The following is a 27,865-nucleotide window of genomic DNA, read 5'->3' as shown; positions in this document are numbered from 1 at the left end:
TTTAAATTAAGCAAGTTATATATTTATAATAGGTGATATTTAAGTTGGAATGTGGTCACGGTAAATCTCCTGACCTGTACACATCAGGCACATTTTGATTTGAGATCATGGTGTCTATCTGTTATCCCTCAGCTGAAATAACCCAGTCCCCAGCTAGAATGTATATCAGTTAAGGCATCTTTTAAAAAAATAAAAATAAAAAACTTGATCTTCGTGCTTATAAGATGGAAAGGGAAATAAGTGGGGGGAAAAAAAGTCCCAAAAGAGGTGCATTTAATTCTCCCCAATTTAAATTTAAGTGGTACATCTTTAAGGCCATAACAATATTCCTTTTTTTTTTTCCCCCCTCATCAGGAACACTTCCATCAATGAATTTCTTTAATGTTGATGCTGGTTGCTGCAGTTTGAGAGAATCTGTATTTAGTCAGAAAATGCTTCAGTAGAATGACCTACCAGATGGGCCCCATAACAAAGCACGGAGGCATCAAACCACCACAGACATTTGGTGCTTAGAATAATAAAAAGACTATAAAATTAGATTAGTTGAGTCTAATTTGGAATTGGTATATTCCCCATGCACCCTCGCCGCTCTTGGGCAGATAAAGCCTTGAGATTTAGCACTGTGTCAGAGCAGAAGACTGCAACTTCCAGTAAAAGGGAGCCAGGGAGCGGGAGAGAGGGGGGAAGAAAGCATTCTGGGAGGTCACGGAGGGCAGAGCAGTGACCTCCAATGATTTACAGGCCTTTAGCTTAATGAAATTGTTTCAGTGACATGACGGTAAGAGCTCGTAATGGATTGGATGCCCTAATGTAATGAAATTACTCCCTTCTGCCTAAAAAAAAAAATGCGCAATTAATATTTACTGAGACCTGACAGCCTTAGGAGCGCTCGTCTGTGTGGTTCCCCCAGACAGTCAGAGCGGAGAGGCGAGCAGCGTGGCAGACAGGCTGGCTCTGCGCGAGCTCCTGGCGGGGACGAGCAGAGCCGGCGGCGCGGGGCGGAGGGCCCGGCGCTCGGGGGACCTCGGCCGCCCGGCCCCTCGGCGCTGCCCCGCGCAGCCTTCATGCTCTCCCCTTGCTTCCCCACAGGCAGCTGGACAACAACCGCATCGGCTGCATTGAAGATGGAGCCTTCCGAGCGCTGCGCGATCTGGAGATCCTGTGAGTGCCTTTTGCGATCGCTGCCTTGTGTGCGTCTGTGCGAGTGTGTCCGGGTGAGGTGGGGAGCGGGGGAGTGTGTGTGCCGGGGGGGTCCCTGTGGATGCATTCCTGTGTCTTCTGCTGCAGTGCTATTAAAACTGGGAGCCGGGGAGATCCCTCCGGCTCACCTTGGCCAAAGTGTTTGTGGGCAGCAAAGTGTGATTTCTCACCTCCCGCAGCCTGGGGTTCCTGCTAATTAAGTCTCCATTGAGTCCTTTCTCCCCCGATGCTCCCGCGGTATTTGTTGCTGGGTGAAACAGATGGGCTGGAGTTAAGACCCCCAGCGCCTGCCAGAGCATTCAGGGGAGTCTGAATGTGAGCTTACCGAGACACAGGTTACAGGTCTGGGAGATGAGAAAGGGGCTGCACCAGGGGGTTGGCTGGAATCACCCAGAATCAGAAGGCTACTTTGGCACAGGACCAGGGGAAATGCCAAGCAGCCTGGTAAAGTCCAGTCATCGCCACTGTTCTGGGGATCTCATCTCAGGTTTAAACCCAAAGTTTAAGCAGTAACCTTAAAGTGACGGGGGTGTGGGGGAGAATGAGAGGTGAGGGCCGCCTTCCCAGAAGACCACCGTGTGTACCTTGTCTGGGGAAAAAATGTGTAGCTGCCTTTCTGTGTTCTGGATTTTCAAATGGGTCTAGCTAAGGAAACCTGATTTCCAGGGGGAAAGTCAGCTAGGAGTCATCCTGGGGTCATTCAAACTAAAATTGAATTGTGTAAGAAAACATTTTGACAGTTCTCCCCCAAAACTACCCTCCCAGCTGTCCCTGATTTGGGGAAACCTGGAGAGGAAGGCAGTAAAGCCTGGCAGAACTTGCATCAGGAGATGTGAGGTCCAGTCCCTGCTCGGCCCCTGAATTAGCTGTGTGACCTTGGGTGAGTCTCTTCTATGATGGGAGCCTCAGTTTTCTCATATGAAAAACGAAAGGGGTGGCTGCTATATCTTGGGGTGACTTCCCCTTTCCAAGTTCTGTAATTCCTTGCTTCTAAAAATAATTCTGATGGTATAGTTTGAGCCAGAATGATAACAGTAGGATGTGTTGAGCATCCCCCTGAAAAATAAAAAAAATTACATAGTCACCAGGTTACATATCTCTGACTTCCAGAAGAATGAATAAATGTCAAATAAATGAATGAATGAATATATTAAAATATCCCTTTATCCATTAAAGGAAGTTCCTCCTTCCACCTTCCTTTTCACCTGGCCCCGCAGACAGTAGCAACGGGTTGGAGACATCCTCTCCACGTTGTGTGAGAGGAAGGTGATTCCAAGAGGAATCACGGGAAATCAAAGGGGATGCTGATGCTGCAGGCTGCTGGAAATCGGATGAAAGCCGAGAGTTCCCGGTACAGAAAAGGCAGGACCCACAGCCAGAGAGGTCAGGTTGTCATTCCTAAGATGGATGGTCTCACCTCACCCAAACTCTGACCCCGGAACCAGCAACAAATGCGTGTCTGCTAGGGAGAGGATGCCAGCCCCAGTTTAGTAACCCAGGACTTCTGTTATCAAGAGGCTGGAGCTGAGAAAGGGAGGCGCGATTTTTCCCTGCCTGCAAAAAAGCCTCTGTAAAAAGGGCTTGCCAGGAGCATATCACCTTCTTCTTGAGAAGGATGAGAAAATTCCCTGGGAAGAGACCGGGAAATAGAAGTCACCAGCTGCCACAAAACAGCTGTGACGACCTGACAGCCCACGTGTTAGATCTGTCGACCAGGAGTGGTGTCATCTCGCCTCACCAGGAAGGCTGTCTGGGGGGAGAGGGGTGGGCGTACCGTCAGACACACCTGGGTGTGGGGTCCCAGATGTGGTGGGACATTGGCCGGGCTAGTCTGCTTCTCTGAGTCTGTTTCCTTAACTCTGATGCCTTACATACTACGTAGGTGGGGCTCTCTAAATGATGTCCCCTTCATATCCCTAACTTTCTCCCCACCATGCCCTCATCTCCATCCCCCTGTCCAGGACAGAATTGGACTGCCCCTTTCTGATGTGTGCTATGACAATATGAAAATATTTTTTATCCAGATACCCTAGGTCTCTCAAACTTGAAGCTTAAAAGCCTGTGATTTAAAAAAGAAAGTCTTCATTCTCAATCATTGTAAAGAGCCCACAGGATCTGATTAGTTTATCTTCTCAATTCCAAACAAAGCTAGATCAATAGCTTTGTTTTAAAGACACTCTCATTTGGCTTCACATGGCTAAGTACTTAAAATTAATCATAATCAGTTATTCCATGGGTTTTTAATTTCCAGCAGAGGCACACAGCTTTGGAACCATCCATCTTAATAGCGAGCCATCCTGAAATTGGCTGGAGCTGACATCTCCATCTAAAGAACCTCCCCGCCCCACCCCCAGACCTTCCAAATCTCATCTACACATTGACATGTTAAAAGATTTCTCTGTAATCACAACTTAGACACCATAGAGAAACTTGACAATGAAATAATAAATAGGAACTAAGTGAGGGCATCATACAGTAACTTTGTAAATTCTTCAGAGAGACAGAGGCAGACAGAGAGAGGAGTTCAAAACACTCTGTCCCCACAAAGGTCATCTTTAAGCATCTCACGCTTCTAAAGTCTGCAAAGCAAGAAGACAAAATCTAGTATTTGGAGTGTGTTTTCTCTGTGACATAAGGAAGTGTGCAGTACAAGACTCCTGATTACTTCATGAAAATTATCTCTGAAAATTAAGTGTATGGACAAAAACTGCTAGTGGAACTATTTCACATGGGATCACTCTGTTATTCCATTCTTTCTGTGGGTGGATATACCATGAACTCCTTTCCATCGGGGCTGAGGTCGGCCGCACCGGTCACATTGAATAGAACCTAGGAGGTGAGTCGGGGCGGGAAGCCCTGGCAGTGAGGCATGAGGAACCGTGCACGGTTGGGAAAGTGTGAAATGTGCCCACCGCAACCTCATTTTTAACTCAGGCCCCCCTGGGGGGATGTCCAGCACAGGGTATGGTAGACAAAGGGAGAGAGCCACCACCCTCCCCTCTCCAGGCAGCCAGAAAAGGGAGGAAGGAGGAAAGCATAGTATGGGCGAAACTTGTCAAGGCTCCCGCACCACTGCGGAGGAGGAATCGTAAGGCGGGTGATGACAGCTGACCTTCACTGTGGAGGTGCTGGTACCCGACACGAAAAGCAGCGCCTTTACATCCGTTCTCTCTTTGCATCCTCACAACCCCTCCGTGAAACTCTTACTGTCGCCCTCCTTTTCCAGAGGAATTCCCATTTCAGAGAAACCAAGCAACGGCTTAACTAGCAAGCAGCAGAACCCGTGCGCTTAACCCTTCTCCCAAGCTGCCTTTCTGATCTGTGTTGCTAAGGCTCTCGTGGCGTTGGCTCCCCAGAAGCATGGCCAGCGTGTGCCGCAGGGGCTTGTGAATTGGCCCTGAGGACTGGTTGAGGCCGTGCCTCGCAGTCCTGCCGAGGAGACCGCCAGAGCCTCCCACAGCTCGTGAGATTGTCATTCCCTTTACTCAGCGACGGGTCCCCACAAAGTGGAAGGTAAATGAGACTCGCCGGGGAGAGAAAAGCCATCCTGCTCTTCCGCCGACATACGTTCTAGTCCCAGAGGTGACTTACTCTCACTTCTGGATGTCGCCGATTGACTTTGGCACCCGACAGTTTGGGGGCTCCGTTCTCCAGACCTCCCTAAAATACAGCCCCAGCTTTCTGTAGGGAGCTTAGGTTTCTTAACTGAGGGACCCTGGCTTTCTGTGACTCAGCCACCCTTCTGTTGCCCAAATCATGGACCCTTCATTTCCACTCGTTCTGTATGTTTGGTGGTTCATATCCAAGGTTTTACCGGAGTAAGGCGTGTTTAAACCGCAGTCAGATATGCCGAGACTGCACTTCCCTGGCTGGTCCGGAACTGTGTGTGGAGACCCTCTGAGCCCTGGGGTTCTAGCCCCTGCCAGCTAGATTGAGGACTGCCAGGCATTGCACCAATGTTACCGGGCTCCTCCCTGCCCAACCTGCCATCCTGGGCCAGAAAAAGTAGTTAATGGGAAAAGAATTTTAAGAGTATGGACAAGTGAAACAAAAACAAGAAAACCTAGTTAGTAAAATATTTGATTTTTTTTTTTCAATAGTATTGCAGGAGAAGAGAAAAGATTCTCAGACATTGTCTTCTGAGCATATCAGTTCAGTAGATAAACGCTGCCCAAAATGCCAAACCAAAGATGTCAGGAACACATCCTGAAAATGCTCTCAGTGCGTGGTCTGCCCTTGATAAATCACAAGTACTGGCCAGATTCCCCGTCGATCCGACAGGTCTGCAGATAACCACTGTGTGCTGTTTTGAAAGCCTTGCTCCCATTCATGTCACTTACCAATTTTGGAAGTTTCATGACATTATTATCAGCAGGCTATGGGAGGACCTTAGATGTCTCCAGGATGACCTCTTATTGTTGAGATAAGGCATGAAAAGGTTGAGAACAGGGTCAGAACTAGAGGGAGGCCCATGCTGCCTAATATTTTGTGTCCAGGGCACCCCACTTCCCTTGCTCTCATCCTAGCCCTAGCTAGGAGACTTGCCAAGGGCAACAGCACAAAGGAAGAGAACCTTGGTCTCTGGACTCCGATCCCATGTTCTTTGCCTGCAGTGGGCATCTCCGTGCAATGAGGCTGTTCAGAAGCAATCCCCTGGCAAGGCTGAGGACCCTAATCACAGTTGTCCTTTCAAAACCCCTCATTAAATGCTTTATATTATTTAGGAGATTGGGAGAGGGCAAACTGTAGTCCACGACAGAAAGAAAGCGTGATTCTGCTTTCAGCTTTTTTGAAACCAGCGGTTGCAAACTAGACTACTGACTGCAGATGAGGTGTTTTTTTTTTTAATTCAGTTGAGTGTTTTTTACAATTTGAAATCAGTATTTCATATTGAAAATGTATGTTATTTTTTTTTAAAGTCCAGAATTCCAGCCTTGGACTGGGGCAAGCCAGAAGCATTGGCAACCCTGGGCTGCATTTCTGCATTGCAGTGGTCATTTGTGGCTGAAAAGCACATACCCCGCCTGAGACGGGGTATGTAGACTCCACTTGCCCACCGACCTCCACCCGCTTCAGTGACCCGCCAGCCCGGGCAGCCCCTGCTTTAATCCACTTTAGAAGCAAGGGCACACTCCGCCGGGGACAGAAAAGCTTTAAATGAGCAGGTGCTCTGGCGGATCATGCACTAAAGCCTGGCGCTTACCAGAGCTGTTGAATAGACATGCAGAGACAGAGGTAGGTGACGTGGAGTCGAAGACTCCCAGACCGAACAAGGACACCTCCGAAGCCATCAGGAACGTCGCATGCCTCATCTTCCGGGACGTTCTTCTCAAGAGTTGAACGTGCCTCCAGATTCCCTTCGATTTTAAAACAGTTGTAATTGGGTTTGTGCATACGATAAGAAATAAGAGATGAATACGCCCCCCCCCCCCCGTTTCTTCCTCTCTAGACCCCAGCGTCGGCCTGTGTAATGAGCAACCTCTCAGTCCTCGTTTAGAGAAAAGAAAGTCAAGCGTTAAAGCAGTGGTGGGAATTAACCAGACTCTGAGCGCAGTCCTCATTCAGCCACGTTCCGTCAGGCATGACATGGCCTGACTCCGAGCCCTACTTGTAGGTACAGAAAGAGAATGTAGAAGAAAGTCCTCTTCTGGTATAACAAGAAGGCAGGGAAAAAGAAATTTGATGACCATCCTGATACCCAGATTAGGGTGGTTGTCCCAGCTGAGGGGTGCTGGGCACTGCGTGTTGGGACATTTATAGACACGGTTGGTCCAGAGCTTAATGCAAATGGTGGTGTTTTCTCCACTTCAAATGAGTGTCCTCTGGGTGTGGATCCAGATGTTCTGATTAACAAATAATGATGTATTGATATATTATATAGTGCAATGATATCATACCAATTATTATCATAGTTATTATAAATATGATAATTACTCTCATAGCCTCCATGTTTTAGCATCTGCTATCTTCCAGGCACTGTGATAAAACATTAGAATGTCGCATTTTACGTAGCCGCTCTCCCCTTACAAGGTGGATCTTGGTAACCAGCTCTCACCAGTGAGGAAACTGAGGCTTTCTTAGAGAAGTTGAGCAACTTCTCCAGGGTGACACTGACAAGCAGAGGGGAATTACTCTTCCAGTATCAAATCCAGCTCCGCCTGGGGTTTGAGCCCCCGCACTTAACTGCCCTGCTACAAAAAACTGAAGTTAAAAAATACGTACCAGAGCAGACATACCAAAACGCAAGACAGTTGCATGCACTGGTGAGATTAATAGCTGTGGGAAATGCCCAGAATAATTGAGGAAGCACAGGCTTGTTTGTTTGTTTGTTTGTTTGTTTGAGAAGTTGACCCCCAGGATGCTCAGATCTAAACCTGTGACGTCAGCTTAATCAGCCTCACGTCCCATTCTGTGAAACTGCCCCGGACAATGGAGGCTGAGCTGCTTGGGGTGATTACTGTCCTCCCATCAGACTGGTGGCCAAACCAGCTTCACCAAATTGGGTGGTTTGGGGTTCATTTTCTTGAAAAAGAGGAGTAATATTACCCTCTAGGCTAGTTGTATGGACTGAAGGAGATCCCTCAGGCGTGTGGCTGGCAAATAGCAGATGTCCAATCAGGATGCTTATAAACATCAAAGTTGAAAAATATTCCTGTACTGCACACTGCCTGATCTCTAGAACCTGGCACAAGTCTGGCCCATAGTAGGTGGTCAGTTAAAGTTCACACTGAGTTGAAATTTGGTTCCACCCTCTGCATCCGCGGATCCTGTATCCCACCGATCCGCCTACTGTCGGTTAGGTCTGGGATGCGGAACCAGCAGATGTGGAGGGGCAATTGTAATGAACTGAATTTGAAGTTTTCCCCACCCCAGGCTCAAGGTTCTCCGTTATGTCTCAACCCTGAACAGAACCATGGTTGTGGTTGTCCTAGAATTATTTTAAATGTTGAGCAATGTAGTATTTTACTGAAACAGCACGTTTCTCACATTACCTTTGGTCTTTTATTCCTTCAGCTAAGCGGGGATTTTTTTTTCCTTTTTGCCTTTTTAATAATGAACAAAATTAGAGGCATGGTGAAAATTGGTGTTTTCTAACAGAGACAAGATTCATTTTCATTTATTTATAAAACGTCTCTCCTGGGTTTCTCTGGGAGAGGCAAACATTTTATTTGTTTCAACAGCCGTTGGAATCAGGGTGTTTAGTCATGACATAGCTTTGAATATAGAGCTGTCATTGCTTAATGTAAGTCTTAAAATATCTCCAGAGTATGATTTTTTTTTTTTTTTTTTTTTGGTACTGTGCTGCAAATTGAGATTTGTTGAGGCGATCAGGATTAAAATTGCGCCTTGTGGAAAGCATTGGTAACTTCCATTCAGCCCCCAGCGCACTTGAAAGGGAACTGAGTTTCCCATAAACGCACACCCTTCATTCATAGTCTCCCAGCCTGGAGCCGGATCCTAGTCAAGCTCTTCAAATAACAGGCTTGGTTTTGAGAATATCAGCTTAAGGGAAAAGCGAACGTTTCTTTGAAATGTCAGAGTTTTTTTTTTTCTATTTAAATAAGTAGCACTTTTAACAGTCCAAGTAACTAGAATCTGGAGGGGTTCTAGTGGTTTCCATGTTATTTCATTTTCCTGTTCCCATAAAGGCTAGTTTAGTCTTCTGAACTGAGAATGTAGTGATGTACATCCCTGAGCTAAGGATATGGTGAAGATCATTGAATCGTACTTTAAGACGGTCTTGAATTAGCAAGACTCCCATGGTCAGCGTGTCCTGTGAGTGACACTTAGGTGGACTCAGGTAATGGTAGTGCTGCCTTCCTGGATAGTGCAGATTTGGAGCTGGGTGGGAGTACCGCATGTGGACAGGGCACGCCCTCTGCAGATCTCCAATAGCTCCCACCTGCTTCCCTGCCTCCCGTGCTCCAAACTTCTGGAGGCTTTTCAAATCCATGAATAAGCACAGTGTTTAAACAGTGTATTTTCTGGCTCTAAATACTTTGAAATGCCTGCCACGTCCCTCACCCTCCACTCTGCTCTTTCTCTCTTTATTTCAACATCTGGATCTTATATCCCTGCAAAGACCCGTTTCCACTGAAACCCAGGAGTATGGTTATTAAAACCGTCTTCCACCAAAGTGAAGTCTTGGTGTCCCCGAGGGCTGTAGACTCCAGCCACCAGATCTCTGGCTGAGATTCAAGCCTGATAAACTAGGTTCAGGAGCAGCCTTATGGTTTGCTTTGTCCCGCCTAAAACTAAATGGAAAAATACCTTTGAAAAAAGATTTCCAGAGGGTTTTCTCTCAGGGACAAGAGGAAGGAGGCCGTGGGGGAATGCCTCACAGCTGCCGAATGCCTTGGGAGGGACGGGGGTGGGGTGTCAGATCACTCCCAAAGTGGAGCTTCAGCGCAGGTGTGAGAAGACGCTTCTGTGCCGATGGTCAGACTCTGCCCTTTCTCCACCCCCTAGCTGCCAGCGGTGGCTTTGGTGACCGCTTAGTATCCTGCCCCTTACCAGCTCTTGAATCCCCTTAGCCGAACCTGCCTATGCCTGCTGCTGCCACTTCCACTGAGTATATGGAAGATCGGATGGCTTGGGTGGCCGGTAGCTGAGAGTCCATTACTCTACTGAACTGGGTCCTGGAGGCCAAGATCCTGGGAACTCAAGCAGGAGATTGATCCCCTCTCCGTTAGTTGGCTTCATGAAGGGGAGGAAGGAATAGGGAAGACACAGAGACACAGAGCTCGGGCGAATCAGAGCATCATTGTTACCTTTCCCTGAGCTCTCATCTTCTATCTTTGAAGGCATTCATGAGCAAGGGATGGTGAGGAGGAAGGATGAATGGTCCTGTTTCTCCAAGGCCACATTTGAACTCACCATAGAAAAGCAATATACAGCTCATTCTCTTTTGACTTACAACTAAGTCAGAGGGCCCCAACGGTTGGCCCTGTTTTAGTCATTGGTTGAATGAAACCTGCAGAGGGGAGGTTTCATTTAAAAAATGTTTTTGTCTTTCCAGTGTTTAAAAAAATTAGAATTAGTTCCCAACACTTCGATCTTGGGTAATTTTATTGAGAAGTGTATGATTTCAACTTCTCTTGAATATTTAGAAGCTGTGACCATCCTGGGTTCACACGTGGCTGTGATGGCCTGGAGCAGCGCCGTCCAACAGGACTTTCTGTGATGAAGGAAATATTTCATATGTGAGAGGTCCATTGTGATAGCCACTAGCCACGTGTGACTCCTGAGCACTTGAAATGTGCAACTGAGAAACGCAATGTTTAACTTTATTTAATTTTCGTTGATTTAAATTTAAATCGCCCCATTCAGCTCGTGGCTGCCTTACTGGGCGGTGCAGGTTTGGAGCTGAGTGGAAGTACCGCATGTGGACAGGGCGTGCCCTCTGCAGATCTCCGATAGCTCCCACCTGCCTTCCTGCCTGCCCTGCTCCAATCCCGTGGAGCCTTTTCACATCCATGAAAAAGCGCAGTGTTTAAACAGTGTGTTTTCTGAAACTAAATACTTTGAAATACCTGCCACATCCCTCACCCTCCACTCTGCCCTTTCTCTCTCTTAATTACAACATCTGGATCTTATACCCTCCAAAGACCCTTTTTCACTGAAACCCAGGAGTATGAATATTAAAACCGTCTCCCACCAAAGCAGAACCCTCTGCATGCATTACTTTCTGGATCCCAATTATTCACTTCTATCAGCTCTGCAGATGACTTCCACAAAGTCAGCTGGGTAGGAAAATCGCTCCCGTGTCTGGACCCGTCCCTTCTCCATACAGAAGCTGAAGATGCAGCAGGCGGTCAGGGAAGCAAGCCTGTTAACCCCACAGAAGCTGAACCTGGCGTCTGCATAAAGAGAAAGAAAAAGAGCTGAGCCCGCGCAACTCTTTCCGAATGCTGCACAGCGGGGGGTGGTTGCAACGTCCATCAGAGTTTGACCAGATGTCCTGTCTTTATGCAGATCTGGAGCGATCTGGGCATTCGCAACCCCTTCCATGGGCTTCTGGAAAGCTGTTCCCATTCCAGGATTGCCATTTTAGAGCCAGCACCAGTCCATTTGGAATCAGAGAGTGAAACTGTAGGCTGGAAAGACCCTGGAGGTCCCCTGGTCCCACCACTTCATTTTAAGAGAAAGAAACTCCCCTAGAAAGGCTGTGACTTGCCCACGGTCGTAGGAAAATGTCGTGGAAGAGCCAGGCCAGAAAATGGGTCTGTTTGACTGTCAATCCAATGCTACATATTGCCATCTACCCTTTCCCTTTATCAGCAGACAGGAAACAAAAATTAGCGAAGCCAGCCTCTGTGTCCTGTCCCTCGGAGCATCATCCCTTAATCTCCAGCATTTTGCCAGAGGGAACATTTTTACATTCGCCATGGGGACCACAGCCTCCCTTTCTAGGATCTTCCAATCCTGCAGCCTCTGCACGAGGGAGTGCCCCAACAGGAGGCTGTCAAGGGAAGAGATCAAATTCTGCATCATTGGTCCCAGCTGCCAGGGGTGACCAGAGGCCCAGTGAGTAAGCACCAGGGACCCCTGCCCATCTTTGAGCCCAAATAGCTGAAGGTGTAAATTGTCCCCAGATCCCTGAGAGAGTCCAGTCCCCCCCCAGCCCCCCACTTACAAATACCTGTGGGCAAAAACAAGGTCTCTCTGACCTCTCAGCCCAAGAGCACAGCCTCCTTCCTGCAAAGAGTTTCTTTTCAGTTTTTTTCTGCTGACAGCTCTGAAGTGGCTTAGTTTTGAACAGTACACAAGAAAACTTCCATGTTTAGCCGCAGAGCTGGTGAGTAGTGTGCAGACAGCAGACAGGAGTGCACATACCTGGCAGAACACAGTTTTTCCCTAGAAACAGACACCTCTTCAGGGCTCTTTGCCCCTGAGTAATGACATCGGGGGCGGGGTGGAGAGCATTGACTAATTTTCAATGATTTTTAAAGATAGTTCATTTGAATAGTCAGTTGTTGGGGCGCATCTCAGCCGGTAACTGCCCTGCAGGGGATACAGTGTTGGGGCACGGCGTTAACCACATAGCACCACGATGCCATTAAGGTACTTTAACGTACTTATTTCTGTATATCACATATCACGTACGTGCTATATAGATGTTAAATATATATATTTGATTCAAATTGTTAAATTAGTCTGTTGGGTTCTGAGGCCCAAAATTGGCATCTACAAGCCAAATCCATCCCCCGGGTGTATTCCATTTGTGACTTTCGCTCCTTAAGGTGATTTAGTCAGCGCTATTGAGGAACGAGGAGATGGCATAAAGAAAATTCTAGATGTCTGGCTTTCTCTTTAACCAAAGGAAAAAATTGTCTGCGCTGCACCTACATTCCAGCACAGCAACGGTCCTTTGAAAAGAGAAGTGATGGTTCCAGGCAGTTTAGTCAGTTTTTGTTAAGTGGTCCTAGGTGCCAAACACTGAGCTGGGCCCTGCCTGTACAACGGGGCACGAGAGAGAGGTGCTCTCTGTCCTCGCTTAGCGCCCACATCAGTGGCTATTTAAGAACTTTCCCCTTCTTGCTCTCTTCCCGGCTCACCTGCAGCTCAGGTGGAATTGTCTGTCTGTCTCGCTCTCAGCTACAAACTCACCTGTCCAGTTCTGTAAGTTGGAGGTCATTCTTCCAACCCTCAGCCCACGACAGACATCTTGACACACTGGAACCTGCCTGGTTTCTAAATAATGTAGGAGACAAGATTGATCGTCCCGGCTCCCAGTTTATAGATGATGAAATAGAATCAGGAGACTAAGGGCCATCTCATTCATGTGGTCGTTTAAGGTACATTTCACAATTATTTTGGTCCTTGGGAGGCTGTTGAATCATTCTGAATCACCACTAGGCAGTATTTGTGATGATCTCAACAGATGAGTAAGGAGTTCTTCAGAATCCAGGGACCAAAAACAGTGGCGCATCACGTATACTTACACCGCCAGCATCTGGCTGAGCAGTGGTGAGAGCTGAAGATTCATCTTTCTCTCTTGCTCTTCCACTTTTTACATTTCTTTTGCGGCATTTTTTTTTTTAAAAAAACACCGAGGCTCTGCCGAGTGGAAGGAGATGAGTTTCTTCCCGTTGTAGTATGAATATATAATGAAGGAAGAACCAAAGACAAGCCCTTTTGTTAAGGAATCCGTATCATCAAAGGCCCACATTGGCAGCTGATTGTTTTTATTTATTTCTGTGGGTTTTACATGACACCTGGAGACCGTTTAAAATGTTGCTTGGCGGTGAGAGCCCTGTGTTTAAAAATAACGCTCACCCGGTGCCAAATCACTTTAGAGTTGGGTACAAATATTGAGACAAAAACCCCAGCTGTTACTGCTTTGGCTGCTAATTTGAGGTGTCAGATGAGAGCCCGACTGCTATACGTCAGTGAGTAAGGCCCCTTGTGAGGTCATTATGGTTTCTAACAGTTGAGAGTAATGGGCTAATCAGTGCAGCATCGGTTGTTTTCATTATATGCCCACACAATGGTTATGAGCTTTAATTTAAACGGTCCGCAGGGAGATCAAGGAACTCGGTGATACGCAGCACCCAGGATGGTCCAGGAGAGCAGGTGATGGGAGAGAGATGGCTTCCCACCCTCTTCTCGCACCTCTCTCCCTCCGTCTCTCTCATTCCTCCTGCCCCATATGCCCTCGGAGACTCATTGTCTGTCCCAAACAGGCAGAAGATGAGCTTTGCTTAAGGAGCAGATCTGGACTCTTGGTTCCTCCCAGATGTTCTGAAAAACCCCAGTCAGCCAGTCCAACAGTCAGGGTGGCTTTTGGCGACACTGAGACCTGTCACCAAGGCCTGGACCTTGGAAGGCGTTGAGCCGTGATTGCCCTGCTTTCTGTGTAGCCTCTGCCACCACCTCCTCCCCGTGCTGAACTCTCTGTTCCTTGGACAAGAGGGGGGTCTGGCCAATGCTGTGGCTCTGAGCAGCCGTGACAGCGAGGCCAACACAAAGGTCCCTGCCACATCGAAGCCAGGGAGGGCTGAGTCTGCCACTAAAATGTATGATTCACCTCCACCTCGGGACGGCAGGGAATCGGACAGCCGACGTCTGTCGAAGGCAATCCTGTAAGAGGCGGTTTCGTGTAATGATTAAAAGCATAGGACCCAGTGTCCCACTTTTCTGGATTTGGATATTGGCTGTGCAGCCCCAGGGTCAGGTGATCAGGGCGGAGCTCACTGATCTTCCCGGGGTCCGAAATGGAAATGACAAGAGTGTCTCAGGACCGTTGGGAGAATTAAATGAGATAATGCGTGCGCCCTGCAAAAACGTAATCGCCAGGATCAGTGCTGTGGTTGTTATTATCTGGACGTGTTTATTGGAGGATCTTGGCAAGCTCACCTCAGAGCAATATCCTTTACTGGTCCAGCTCGTTAGAGGAAGGCAAAGTTCATGAGAGAACCTATAACATTCAGTTTAGGTTTCTCGAAGGATGCATTATTGTACGTTATTCTTCCTGATTTCTGGAGTTTCCTAGAGCCTCCAGCCAAATCGGAGCAGTGCGGTAGAGCTGGACGAGAAAGGCAAGTTCAGCCCTGATAGGAGAGAAGCAGTCAGGGAGCTTCTCCCAAGCGGGGCAGAGGCAGCACAGGTGGGGAGAGACCCTGGGCTGGGAGGGTGAGGCTAGGGGGTGCCTCTCTCAACCTTGGTAGCCCTGGTGGCATTCAGTGTGTTCTCTCCCAGGGCCAAATCCACAGAGATGCCACGTATACACATTGTAATGGGCCAGGTCAGCCAACAGCGTTCCCATTCCCAGGAGCTAGGCACGTGTGGAAGGATCTAGTATCATGGTACCTCGCACCATGATGACTGCCAGTCAGCAGCCATGAAGCAAGACCCACACAAGCCAGTCCTCTGTTAACACGCGAGCCAGAGAGGAGAGCGGGCACCCAGAGGGTCCGAAGTGGCCTCAGTTGCATTCGTCTCTCCCTGTCTGAGCCGGCAAGAGGGAGGGGCAGACATAAGACCCTACCCAGCCCCTCCTGTTGAGGTCCACAGGCTACCAGAACCCCTCTGGGCTTTTCATCCCCCATGCCAGCCGTGTAGTATTTCCCTCAGGGTCCAGCCACAGAGATCGCCCTCAGCTGCCCTTTAGGAAATGATGCTGCCTACTCTGGTTGTGCCCCGCCCCTGTGAATCATCCCTGTGAATTCAGTGCAGGCACTGTCGGATGTAGTTATATCTTCCGGGCTTAGAGTGCTGGCCATTGGGCTCCCACATTTGTAAGGACAAGGCAAGGAATCTCCACGCTCACTTAAAAAAGATATCCTACTGCCAGGGCTGCTGAGGACCCACCAAGAGTCTCCTTCCTGGAGACCCTTAAGGAGGGAACCACCCTATTTATCTAGACTTAAGGAGAAGGCAGCCTGCCCTGGGGCAGGGGATGAACAGGCCAGTCTACCGAGAGGGTCTGTTTGACCCAAGGAGTCTGGACCCTCACCTGTGTGGTGGGGAAGAGGAGGGGTTCCAAGAGGACCCCAGGAGGCTTGGCAGGCTGGGAGACTGCCGTGGCACTTACTGTGGATGCCTGGTTTTGCAATTATGTGATACATGCTCACAGATAATATCGCTGCATTAGAGCCAATTACATAGTGCTGTGGACACACAACACGCAGATTGCACCCAGAGCCAGGAAAGCAGAGTGATAAAGCGATGGCCTAATCGGAGGAGACAGGGAAATGTCAGCTTTATTAAGGTTGCCAGGGTGGCGGGGCTGCAGCTGGACTCGGCCCCTCCAGATCAGAGATGGCTGTCTTGAGTGACGCGAGGGAGGGCCAGACGGTAGCACCCAGCGGAGGTCAGTGGGGAGCCGGGGGCAGAAGTCAAGTTGGACTTCTCCAAGAGTGACTGCGGCCACTCCACTCAGGGCTGTGTGCTGTTCCAGAGCTTCCTCGTGCCCTCCACACAAGGGGCCTGCGGTCCCAGCGGTGGCCAGATGCTGCCCTGCACGCTCAGGTTAAAGCCTGTTCTTAGCCTTTTCCCCTCATTCACTGCTTCTCCAACTTGAGCTTGCATAAGAATCCTCTCCTGCGCTGAAACGCTGGGCCTACCCGAGTTTCTGATTCAGTAAGTCCGGGCGAGGTCTGAGAATCTGCACCTCTAATAAGTCCCCAGGTGAGGCTGCAGGTCTGGGGACCACCCTTTGAGAACCACTGCCCAGGCTCATTCCACGCCCACCCCAGGGTGGGCTCTCCTGCCCTGCCTCTGGAACAGAGCCTTCTGGGTTCTGATTCCATCACGGTATTGCAAGCTCCGGGAGCACTGGGACCCGGCTTCCCAGGTGGGAGTACGGGATGGGAGTGAGAAGTGCGGATGCTAGACTCGGACTCCCTGCCCTCGACTCCCAGCCCTGCCACTGGCCGCTTGGGCTCCCCTGCCGGTGTTTGGCTTAGTGTTTAAGTTCTGAAAGCCGCTCACCTAATCCCCTGTCCTTCCCGAGCAGCCATGCGACTCGCTCAGCATGTCACACTTCATCACCAGCAAAAGCAGGACCAGAACTGCCCAGTTCTAGAGCAGCCAGGAGGCAACAAACCATGTTTGTAAAAAGCCAGTTAGTAAATGCTTTAGGCTCTCAGGCCATATGATCTCTTTTGCAACCACTCAGCCACTGTAACGTGGAAGCAGCCATAGACAGGATGTGAACAAGTGGGTAAAACTGTATGTACAAAAACCAGGCTGCACTGGATGGGCTTTGGCCTGTGGGCAGTAGCTTGCCAGCTCCTGGAACAGACTGGTAGGCACACCACTGCTTCCTGCCTACACTGGGACTGGGAGCCCTTGCCTTCCTGCGGCGCCCCAGTGTTTAGCTGAGGGACACAGGGCAGCACAAACTTTTTCAGGGCACCAAGGTTCAATTTGTGCATTATAGGAGCAACAGCACCTGCACCATTCCCCCAGCGCCCTGGGAAACAAGTTTAATGCCCCCTTTCTAGTGTTCACAAGCAGGAGAGAATGGGATCCATTGTCCAAACAGATCATTGTAATATGGAAAGTGACCCCTTTCCATTAGGCATCTATGCTCCAATTAATGAGAGAACAGATGAGAGACTGGACAGAATACAGCTTAAACTTAGTCTCAGCATAAATGCAATCTGTATAACAGGGCAGGGGCTTTCTTTATAAGAGACAAATAGGAGGCAGATCCACTGACTGTCTTTTAAATCCCCTGGTGGGAAATTGCCTCATTTCTAGTTCTTACTGAAATGCCAATTCAGTAGCTTGTCATGGTGCAAAAAAAGGGGAGGCCAGACAGTCCTGAAGTTTCATAGAATTAATGTGACCCTGAACTTGAGCTTGCAACCTGATGGAAAATGCTGAATTGAGAGCATTTACTTGGAGGAAAACCTCCAATTTGGATGCCTTGCAGTAAAGCGTGTCTTCTCACAGTATCTCCAAAGGAACAGAGCAGTGGGGTTGAAGCTAGATTCTGGAACTAGCAGAACTCTTCCAGGAGGAGGGGGTAAGTGAGATTGACGAGGTCACTGTAGCGTAGGCTTGTCCAGCCTTCTAATGAGGGTCGGGGTGGGGCATTGCCAGACCAAACCATTTATTTGTTTTTTCCATCGGTTAATTTTCAAAGTTTATACAACAAGAGGAAAGAGGAGTCTGTGCAGTTAGTTCTAGCTTTGGGTCCCTGAGCGGGGATCACAGAGACCGTCTTTGCTGGGGTAACAGACTTGCCCTGAAAACAGGAGGCAGTGGGTGAGTGGGGGTGGGGGGGAATTGTGGTGCAAACAGAGAATTGTTGAGTCCTGAATCCTCTGGTGTGCTACCCTGGGTAAGGCCCTTACCTCTTGTCGCCTCGAATTGCTCATCTATAAAATGGGGACAAGAATTTCAACCTCGAAGTTCTTCACGCACCAAAGAAGATGAGGATGAAAGTGTATTGTAAACCATAAAGGACTAAACAAGCTGGGGCCATGCTAATAATAGCTCATACTACATACTACTGACCGCTGCCCATGCGCCAGGCGGCATGCCAGCCGTGTGCCTTCCGTGCCCTGTCTCACGGGCGTGACGGTCCGCTGAACAGTGCCCCACCACCACCCCCCAGAAGGTGTCCGTGTCCTCAGCCCAGGAACTTAGGAATATTACCTTATGTGGCAGGTGGAACTTGGCGAACCTAAGAATGCTGAGAAGGGGAGTTATCTCGGATTATCCAGTGAGGCTCTAAATGTCATCACACAGGTCCTCTTAAGAGGGAGCAGGTCACGGTGAGCAGAAGATGTGCCAACAGAAGAGGTTGTGGGGGATACAAAGAAGGGGTACAAGCCAAGGAACATGGTGGCCTCTGAGCACAGTCCCGTGAACCCATTTGAGACTTCTGACCTGCAGACTGTCTGAGAACAGATTTGTGTTGCTTTGCCGCCCAGAAAATGTGGTCATCTGTTACCGCAGCAACAGGCAGCTAAGGGAGGTGTCCTTTCTGGAGTCAGGCTTGCTTGGATTCAAGCCCTGGGACCACCATTTGCTTCACCCACGAAATGCAGGTGATGGAAAGGTGCCTGCCTCATCGGGTGGTTGTAGGAATTAAATGTGATGGTGCGAGTGGAACCCTCCACCCAGTGCCTGCTTGGCGTACAATACACTCTAAGTCAATGTTGGCAATTATTAGTAGCATCTCATTTAGTCGCCGTAAAGCTCTGTGAGATCGGTGCTGCTGTTTCCCCCGTGTTACATAGGAGGAAACCTAATAAGATTCAGGAAACTTACTCCTGGTTGCACGGGCTATAAGTGGCAGAGGTGGAATCTAAACCAGGTCTTTGCCTTTGAGGCCATGAGCACCTGCTCTGCCCCACTGCATGGGGGTTAAGACAGTGACAGCCCCCTCGAATGCCAGCTCTGTCTGGTTCTTGTGCGAACCAGATAGACCACAGTGCTCCCTGCATGGGCAGAAGCCACCAAGACTGGAAATCAAATCAATCCGTGTTTATTAAGGAAACAGAAACTGTAGCTGCCACGGAGATCGGCATCCAAGAGGTTACCAACCCTCTGACATCCCTGGGCTGGCCAGCCCCACACAGCAGATCCTGAGGGTCTGAATACTGTGTTTAGCCATTTTGGTTCTGGAATAATTGCTATTATCGTAAATGTTTTATAGCCCTCATTACGGCTCACATTTAAATATCAGTGTAGTAATACATTAATAAGTCATCGCTGCCGGACTATTGCCGGATACAGTTACAATCCAAGCCCTGCACTGTGTATTCAGCTAAATTAGGGCTGGCTGTGAACTCAACCTGACGTTGAGCGGCTGGGCGTGTTTGGAAGAAAGCCTCTTTTCTTCAGAGGCTTCTTGCTCTTTGCCTTTGAGAGATTAGGGGATGCTTAAATTTTTGTGTGGTGGTGGTGAGTCAACAGCCCTAACTAACTAGGTACTCCCGAGTGTGGCGTTTGGAACTCTAGGGTGGATGGACGAGGAACCGAAGGCAGTGTTTCTGCCCTGAAGGCATTCCTAATCCGAGGGAGAGTGCGGTGGGGTGGGGTGGGCTGGTCCTCACTCCCAGGAAGCTCCCTGCCAAGGCAGGAGAGCCTGGTCTGATGGGAGTGACAGATTGTTCCTCCCTGTCTGATGAGCTATTCTGAACACTTCCTGGGTAGATGGAGATAGGATGGATTCACACACACGTGCACACAAAGACCCATACACACACACACACACACACACACACACACACACACACACACACACACACACAGAGAGAGAGAAGATAAGCCACATGAAAGAAAACAGCTACATGGATTCAACTTCATAAAATGCCGAGTGTCTGAACTGGTGCATTAGTAGAGGTGCGGAGCGGGCAGAAGCCGGCAGCGTGAATTCGGTTCATTCCTCCTTGTCATGCCCTATGCCTAAAATAATGCCAGACACGTGGTACGTGCAGAATAAATATGGGGGGAAGAAGGAGGGGAAAGTACTAGATTCTGTGCCTTTGTGTAAATAGAGGACAGATGCCTTGAGGAATCGCCTAGGGCAAGGGGCTGTGGTTCCCTGGAATTCTACTGAGGGCTAGGGTCGTGGGGAGAGAGAGAATCTGATCTGTGCAGGGCCCCTTGGGGGGGTGGGGGGTGGGTACGGGGGCCGCTGTGTGCTGGACTCAGATATGTTCCTGTTCCCGTGGGGGTTGGGGTTAAGTGAGGGGAACAGGAATGACCAGCACAGGACTGGGTTCTCTCCACTAATGTCAGTAAAATGGTAGCCTCGGCTTACAGAGCATTTCCTGCAGGCTAAGCCTCATAGCAGCCTGTGAGTCGGGTGCCGCTACCTGCCTCCTTGAACCTGTGGGTGAGGGATGTTGGTGATTTGCCTGAGACCACATGACTAGGGTAGGTAAGACCGAGTGTGAACCATGTATGGGCCAGGTCATGGGACTGTAGTCATGCACAAGACAGAAAATGTTACAGGGCATTTTAAGAGAAAGGTCGTGTGTTTACCAAGAGCCAGGGGCAAAAGAAGTCTGCTTAACCAGCTTCCAAAGAAAGGCTCCTTCCTGGGCCACTGGGCGCCCGTGAAAGGGCAAGAGGAGTGGGGCTGATGAGGAAGGAGGTGACCCCGGAGGAGCACAGGGGCGAGTGCCATCACGGAGGATCAGACCACGGGCTGTATCCCGCTCCCGCTCTTTGGGATGCAGAGTGAGGCAGGTGTGGGGCAGAGAGCTGAGAACTGGGCTCAGCCTCACCACGATGATCGGTTGCCTCTGTCTGCGAAGTCACCGAACTAAGCGGCCCAGGAAAGCCCTCCTTCTACGTAACATTTCCACCTCTGCAGATGGCTTTCTTGGCTGCCGCGCCTTCCCTGGGATTCTAGAAGGGTAAGCCCGGCGCTGTGTTTACCTACAGCCAGATTTCATTCTAGGGCAGACTTACTTCATTTTGGTCCATTTACGGGGCTCCCACCCCTCTCTTCCCTTCTCCCTGTACAAAGATACCAGTCAGTTGCACTGACGGAGTCCCCATCCTTGGTCACGGGGAGGCACAAGAGGAGGAGACTCCATCCCTGTCCTCACCGGGCTCACAGACTCACTTGAGATAAGATGTACTTGAAGAGTCAGAAGATGCCTGGAAAATACTCATAAAATAACCTATCCACGTGGCATCCTGTATGAGGCAGGAGGTGTGATGGGCAGAGCAAGGAGTTTGGAGCAAGGCAGTCAAGACAGTGCTGGCTTCAAGTCCCATCTCTACAGCTCCGCAGCTTTAAATCCTTGGGAAGCAATCTCGCTACTCTGTAGCTCGGCCCCCTCATCTATACCAGGAGGGTAATGCCCGCCCCGCAGGGCTGTGTGCAGCTAAGGAAGACGCTGTGTACCTGTTTCCTTCTAAAATGAGGACAAGAATATGTAACTGGCTTTGTAGTTGTGAGGATGAGAGATGTTGTAACGAAGCACTTGGGAAACAGTGAGATTTCAGGAAGCCCCCTTATTGCCCCAGGGAGGTAAGTATGTACTGAGAGGGCAGCAGAGGGAGGGAGGGGTCCACCTGTAAAAGGGAATCCGGGGTCCTCTTACCAGCTGGAGGTCCATCCGCTTGTCTCCGGCTGCTGCACCCACGGATTGATGGTCCCTCTTGCAGTCACATCCCACCCTCCCCCACCTTCCATAAGCGTCCTGGTGCCCCCCACCCCACCCCCACTGCTGCTTCCCTTCTGACCATCTCCCTTTTCCCTCTCTCTCCACAGCACCCTCAACAACAACAACATTAGCCGCATCCTGGTCACCAGCTTCAACCATATGCCGAAGATTCGCACCTTGTGAGTAAAGGTCCCTGCTTCCTCCCTACCCGATGCAGCCCCCTAAGCCGCTAGTACAAGGTCACCCTGTACCCACATGCCTCCTCCTCCTGCTGTTGACTAAGGGGTGTGCCTGCGAGCCAGGGCCGGCTGGGGGAGGGGCCACGGTGCTGTCCGTGGTCCTGAACCACCATTCCGCTGCAGGCGGACTCGTTTCTCTTCACCCTGGGAGTCTTCCTGGACGGGAGAAACCTTCTTTGTGTTTTCCATCTGGATGGAGAAGTTTATTAGTGTTACAACCTCTAAAACTGGGATGTGATGGTTCGTCGTCTGTTTAGCTCATGTCCTGGACCATTGGCAGTTCTGTCATTATGGCCAGGGGTTATGGTTGGTTTCCCCTCCTGAACCGTGGAGAAGAGGGAGTGCTAGTCCTTCCTTCTGCCCATCCTCCCAGCCTCCACCCACCGCACTCCCCTGCTCGCCTGCTCCCTGGGTGACATTCTGACATTAGAATGCAGTGACTTGGGTCTTTACCTGTAATGTGTGGGGTGGCTCCAACCTTCCAGAGTGTGTTCTCAAGAAGCAAATCTCCCACTGAGAGCAGGTCTAGTGCCTTTACTACCTGGGAAGTTCCCCTCTGCTCTTAGCCAGATACCCCTTGGTGAGTGCCTCTGCTGATGGATTCTGCTGGCCTTTCCAAAGAGGTTCACACTTGATGCTTCTCTTGTGTTAGTGGAGCCTCAGTGGTGTTTACATCACAGTAGTAGGCTAGCCCCCAAGAGTAAAGTGCCTGGCACGTAGTAGACAGTAAATGGTACTGATTATTTTATTATTATTATTATTATCAGTGTCATTACCATTATTATTGCTAGCATCATCATCATCATCATCATCCTGTTTATCCAGAAATCGGAATGGAAAATACCAAGCAATCAGCTTATCTATGGCCCCCGGGCAACGTGGAATCCACAGAGATGTGAACGTCCTTAGAGCGATGGTCCCTGAAGTGGGAGGGGTGGCCCCTAGACCAGCAGTGTCAGCATCCCCTGCGACTTACTGAAAAGCAAAATTTCAGGTCTCACCTCAGACCCATGGGATCAGAATCTCTGGGGTGGGGCCAGCCACCTGTTTTTAACAAGCCCTCCAGGAGATTTCGATACTCAGAAGGTTTGAGAACCCCTGCATTAGTGATAAAGCGACCTTATTGCAGGTAAGAATGAAGCAAAGGTCAAGGAAGCAATTACTAAGGAGGTGATTCGGAGACCCTAGGAAGGACGCAGGCTGGGAGTCGGGCAGACCTGAGTTTAAATGCGAGCTCTGCCACTTACTCTGGGCAAGTTTGCTCGTCTCTCTGTTCTTCAAGGGCGGTGAATTGATAGGTGCTTGCCTCAAAGTTCTTGTGGGAATGAAATGTACTAGCGTGTCAAATGCCTGGTCATGGTGCGCCCTCCACAAATACTAGTTATTATAAAGAAGGAGGCCCCAAGCTCGGCTTCCAGCATCGTGCGCTCATTCCATCATTCTTCCTTTGATCCCCCATGGGATGTCCGAATTCAGCCAAGGAAATCTATCCTCTTCCTCCCCTTTTAAAAAGGGGATGGTGCAGTAATGGACTTTTAAGGCAAAACCACTTGGTCTTCAAAGGCCTCTTCAAAGTCCATGGCAAACCACGAATGAGCTACAGAAGAATGTGGCCCAGGGCTCCTGGCCAGGAAGCCAGAAATGAGCCTCGGGGTGCCAGGCCCGCATCTCCCCAGTTGAATAGAAGAAATAGAGCTCTCACCTGCAGAAGCCAGCAGTCCAGCTGCTGTGGGCTGCCCCTCTGCGATTTCTGCTCCTCTCCCCAACCCCCCACCCCGGTTGTTTTCAGTTTAAATGCATCAATAACAGAACTGGGCTGGGTCCATGGGAGGCAGGGGAGATGGCAAGATCTGGGTCTTGGGCACTTTGTTTGGGTCTCGTAGGGGTCGGGGAAGAGGGTAGGAGGGTTTTTTTTCCTCCTGGTTTCTGTTGTCATACTTCCCTGTGGTCCTGAGCACTCGTCTGATGAGTTCAGATCAATCAATCAATCTCGTCTGTTCTCTTTGCTCCCTGCCCACTGCCATTGCCTCTTTAGTTTAATTTCAGAGATGGCTCTGTAGAGAGTTCCCTGGAGACCTGAGCTGACTAATCCCCCTTCACTGTAATTAAAGTGTGGTGGGTTGGGGGCCGGGGAGGGGGTTTGGTGGTGGAGACGCAGAGAAGAGGAGAGAGGAAGGAAGTCATAAATGGGATTTCTAAAGGAAAGCTTTTATATTGAATTCAGAAAGCCACATTTTATAGAAAATGAACACTGACCCTCTCTAAAAGGATTTGCTGGAAATTTAATTTAGCGTCTGTGGCTAAAAGGCACCTTTTACAAATTGGCATTTGTATTCATTCACCTTATCTTCTGCAAAGAAAAAAAAGGTGGCTTCGCCAACATGCAGTATGGTGTTCCCGTCAGCAAAAGACCACAGAACAACTCGGCAGGAACCACTGAGCCACCTTGATGCTTTAGCGTCTGAGATGATAGCCTTTGTACAGGCAGGGCCTTGGGTTGGGAAGAGACTGGAGTCTGGAGCTGGTCTCCTCACAATAGCAATGACAATAGCAAACATTTCTTCGATGGTTTATGGTGTCCCACACCTTGTGCTAAGAACCTTTTCATGAGTCATTTCAATGCTCGCGATGGCCCTAGGGAAGGGGCTCCATTAACATCCCCATTTTACAGATGATAACACTGAGGCCCAGGGTTAAATCACTGCCCATGGTCATAGTTGAAAAGCACAGAGCCAGTGTCAGATTCCAGCAGTTTGACATCAGAACCTGAGCTCATCCCGTTCAGTAGGAGCAGAAACAGAAGAGCATCAGACGAGCTGAGGGAGGGGAGACGACGGCTTCCACGTGGCTGAAGGGCCCCTGGAGGCCACCCTCCCCACCCCATCACAAGAGTTACTGAAAGTAATTAAAGTAATTTCTCTTCTCACTCCAGAAAATTAAAAATACTCCTGGCAGTGTCTGGGCTCAGGTTTCAAGATCATCATGATTCTTTTTCTTGTAATATTGGAGTTTGGGATGATACGGCTCAATTTGATCTCCCAATCACGATGTGAAAGGCAACTCAGAAGAATCTACCCAGCCTGACTCTCCAGCCTTTCCAGAGGCAGTTTGGGTCACCTCTTATCCGTGGTCCTACCTGGGGGAGAAGAAATTCCTACAGAAGGCAAAGGGATAAGGGCCGTCTAAAGCAAGCTTAAGAAGAGAAGTTGCTTGGGGCCGGCCAGCAGGGATTAAGGAAGAACCAACATAATCTAATCTTCCAAAAGTGAGACCTCTGACATTTTGATTATCCCAGAAATTAACTAGCTCAGTAAGGATCTGACTAACCTAAACCTCACTTTGGTTGTTCCATGGATTTCTTACCCCTGATTGGAACTGATGGGAATTTGTTTGCATTGATCTGCCCCGTTTCCTTAGCTTCCATACCTCACTGCCAAGGAGGGTAACTCACTAAACTCATTAAAAGGCACACAAAAACTCCAACACCTCAGCCCGTACGTGCTGCTGCAGCCTGCCTCTGCTGTGCCTGGTCACCTAGAACTGGCCCACTGTCACCATTTTCCTGGGCAACCTTTATACCTGGTGGTGTAGCTCCCTGATGGGTCAGGAGACATATCGTTTGCACGCATGCTGCCATTTCCCAAGAAGTCCCAATGGGGAAAAGGAATTCCCTCCTCCCTTTCTTGCTTTTGAGAAAAGAGTAACTCGTTCCAGGTCCACCACCAGCCCCCCACCCACCCCACCCCCGTCCTCTTTGGTCATCTTTGTTGAATACACAGAGCTCTTGCTTTCCTTCTTAGAACTTAGGATCTTGCCTCCCCCATCCCTTCCCACCTGTCGCAGCTCTTCCTGGAGTGCCAGACTAAGAGGACGCCAGGCTGGCTTCAGCAGCATAGGGGGGGTCTGAGCTTTGACACTCAAAGGGGGAAATTGCCTGGGGCCCATGACAGGCACAGTAAACTTGGGCTTAGCAACCTGTGAAAATGTCTTTGACCTTAAAGTATTGGTTTTGAAGTACAAACGGGTAATTATAACATCCATTAATTAATCATTTTTAAACAAAATCATAAAAAAAAAAAACCCGTTTCAAATTTTTTCAGCAGAAAAGAATTACATTCTAGCTGGGATTTAGGTTCATTTAGTTGGTCTCATATAATGGGACCTGGGACTCCCCTCCCCACCCCGCCCCCGCCCCGCACGGGCCCCAGCGGCCCTGGCCTGCCCCAGGTTTGCACCCATGCAGCGGCAGGGACGCTCTGCCGACAGGCAGCACAAATTGCTGCCCTTGGCCGGCGTTTAGCTATGTTGACCTCGCTATAACGGAGTGTGGCCAAGAGCCCTTCAGCTCCCTCCGTTTCAGGCATGGAGGGAGCCCGAGCCGCTGCCTCGGGCCGCCTCTCAGTATTAACTGGAGTGACACAGAGTGCTTGGAAGTCCCAAGGTACTGCTGTGTGGTCAGCCGGTCCAGGACGGGGTGTCTGAAATTTCTATCAGAAAGCCAAGTATGTGATGAGCTGATGTGACTAGAACTCCCCTACCACCACTTGTAAGGACCTAGGTTTGTAGGGAATGTGGAAGTCGGAGATCCCTGATAGAGAAACCTTGGGGAAGAACCTTTAGGGGCCTCTGGATAGGCAGGGTTTGCCCACCAGTTAGTGGAAAGGAAGCTCAGTTTAACCAGAAGGGATTCCGCCCAGACGTGCAACCTGCAGATCCCTCTCGGGAATCTTATTCACTCCAGGGCGAGACGTTGATCTGAAATCACGGCTGCTCGAGGGAGAAGGCCTGAGAGTCCTGGGAATGGACAGGAAGCCTTTTCAGAGGCACTGAACCAGTCAGAATCGCAAGCACACCGGGTGGAACTGAGCTTGGGGAGGCAGGGAAGGGCACTCTGGAGAGATCGCGGTGGATTTCAGGAGTCTGTATGGACGACCCCTTATTTGGATAGGAGGATGGCGAGCAGGTGCATCCTTCAAGAACTACCCTTCTCTCCGCGCCCTGTTCACCCGGGCTAGCGCACACAGTGGTGTTGGTTTCAGGCTCACCAGCGTGACCTGCAGGGGGTCCATGAAAGGGACACTTAGGGAGGGAGGGAAGGAAAGAGAAAAGACAACAGCAGATCTCAGCCACACTCCACCGCAGACTGGGGACTGAGACAAAGAAGCTGTTGCAAGCCGTAACTTGTAACTCGGGCTAGCTAAAGTACTGAAATTTGCACCAGAGTCAGCCCTTTGGGAGTATAGAAGTTTGACCCAAATCAGCACCGTCTGTATAATATTGTTACACCCCCTCTCCTATGTGCTGAGTGGGAAAGAAAAGGATGGAATTAATACCCAGAGACAGGAATTGCTCAGAGCCCTGGAGGCCTCCGTTGGACGTGGCCAGCATGAGAAGATGGCTGTCATCTGTGGCCTGGTGACAGAAGGGTTGGGGCTTCTGCGGCTATTCAGTGGCGCAGAGGGAGTGCTCCCCTGGGCTTCTGAGGATCATCACGCTGGGCCAAGGGGCTCAGAGGTGTGGCCCTCTCTGTTCAGCCAGTGGCAGCCTCCCCACTTCCCACGGTGACAGCAGCATCTTCCCTCTGTCCCTCCCTCTCCCAGGCGCCTCCACTCCAACCACCTGTACTGCGACTGCCACCTGGCCTGGCTCTCGGATTGGCTGCGGCAGCGGCGGACCATCGGCCAGTTCACTCTCTGCATGGCTCCCGTGCACCTGAGGGGCTTCAGTGTGGCGGACGTGCAGAAGAAGGAGTACGTGTGCCCAGGTGAGGTGGCCCCTGCGCTCTCCCCTCCCGTCGTGTACTGTGACTCACCCACCCGGGAGCTGTCCTTGACGTCA

The 27,865-nt window shown here is 49.9% G+C and overlaps 1 protein-coding gene across 3 annotated transcripts in view; it reads left to right on the top strand.

The window, feature by feature from the left end:
* SLIT3 (slit guidance ligand 3) overlaps positions 1–27,865 on the top strand; it is a 610,825-nt gene that overhangs the window by 449,057 nt on the left and 133,903 nt on the right. For all 3 annotated transcript variants that reach the window (XM_064480085.1, XM_031438258.2, XM_064480086.1), the window contains exons 6-8: positions 1,090–1,161; positions 21,896–21,967; positions 27,628–27,791. In XM_064480085.1, the coding sequence (XP_064336155.1) occupies positions 1,090–1,161; positions 21,896–21,967; positions 27,628–27,791 (308 nt within the window). The remainder of the gene's footprint in view (positions 1–1,089; positions 1,162–21,895; positions 21,968–27,627; positions 27,792–27,865) is intronic.

This window comes from Camelus dromedarius, chromosome 27, assembly GCF_036321535.1.
Source record: "Camelus dromedarius isolate mCamDro1 chromosome 27, mCamDro1.pat, whole genome shotgun sequence".
NCBI lineage: Eukaryota > Metazoa > Chordata > Mammalia > Artiodactyla > Camelidae > Camelus > Camelus dromedarius.
This window is presented reverse-complemented; position numbering and strand designations above follow the sequence as displayed.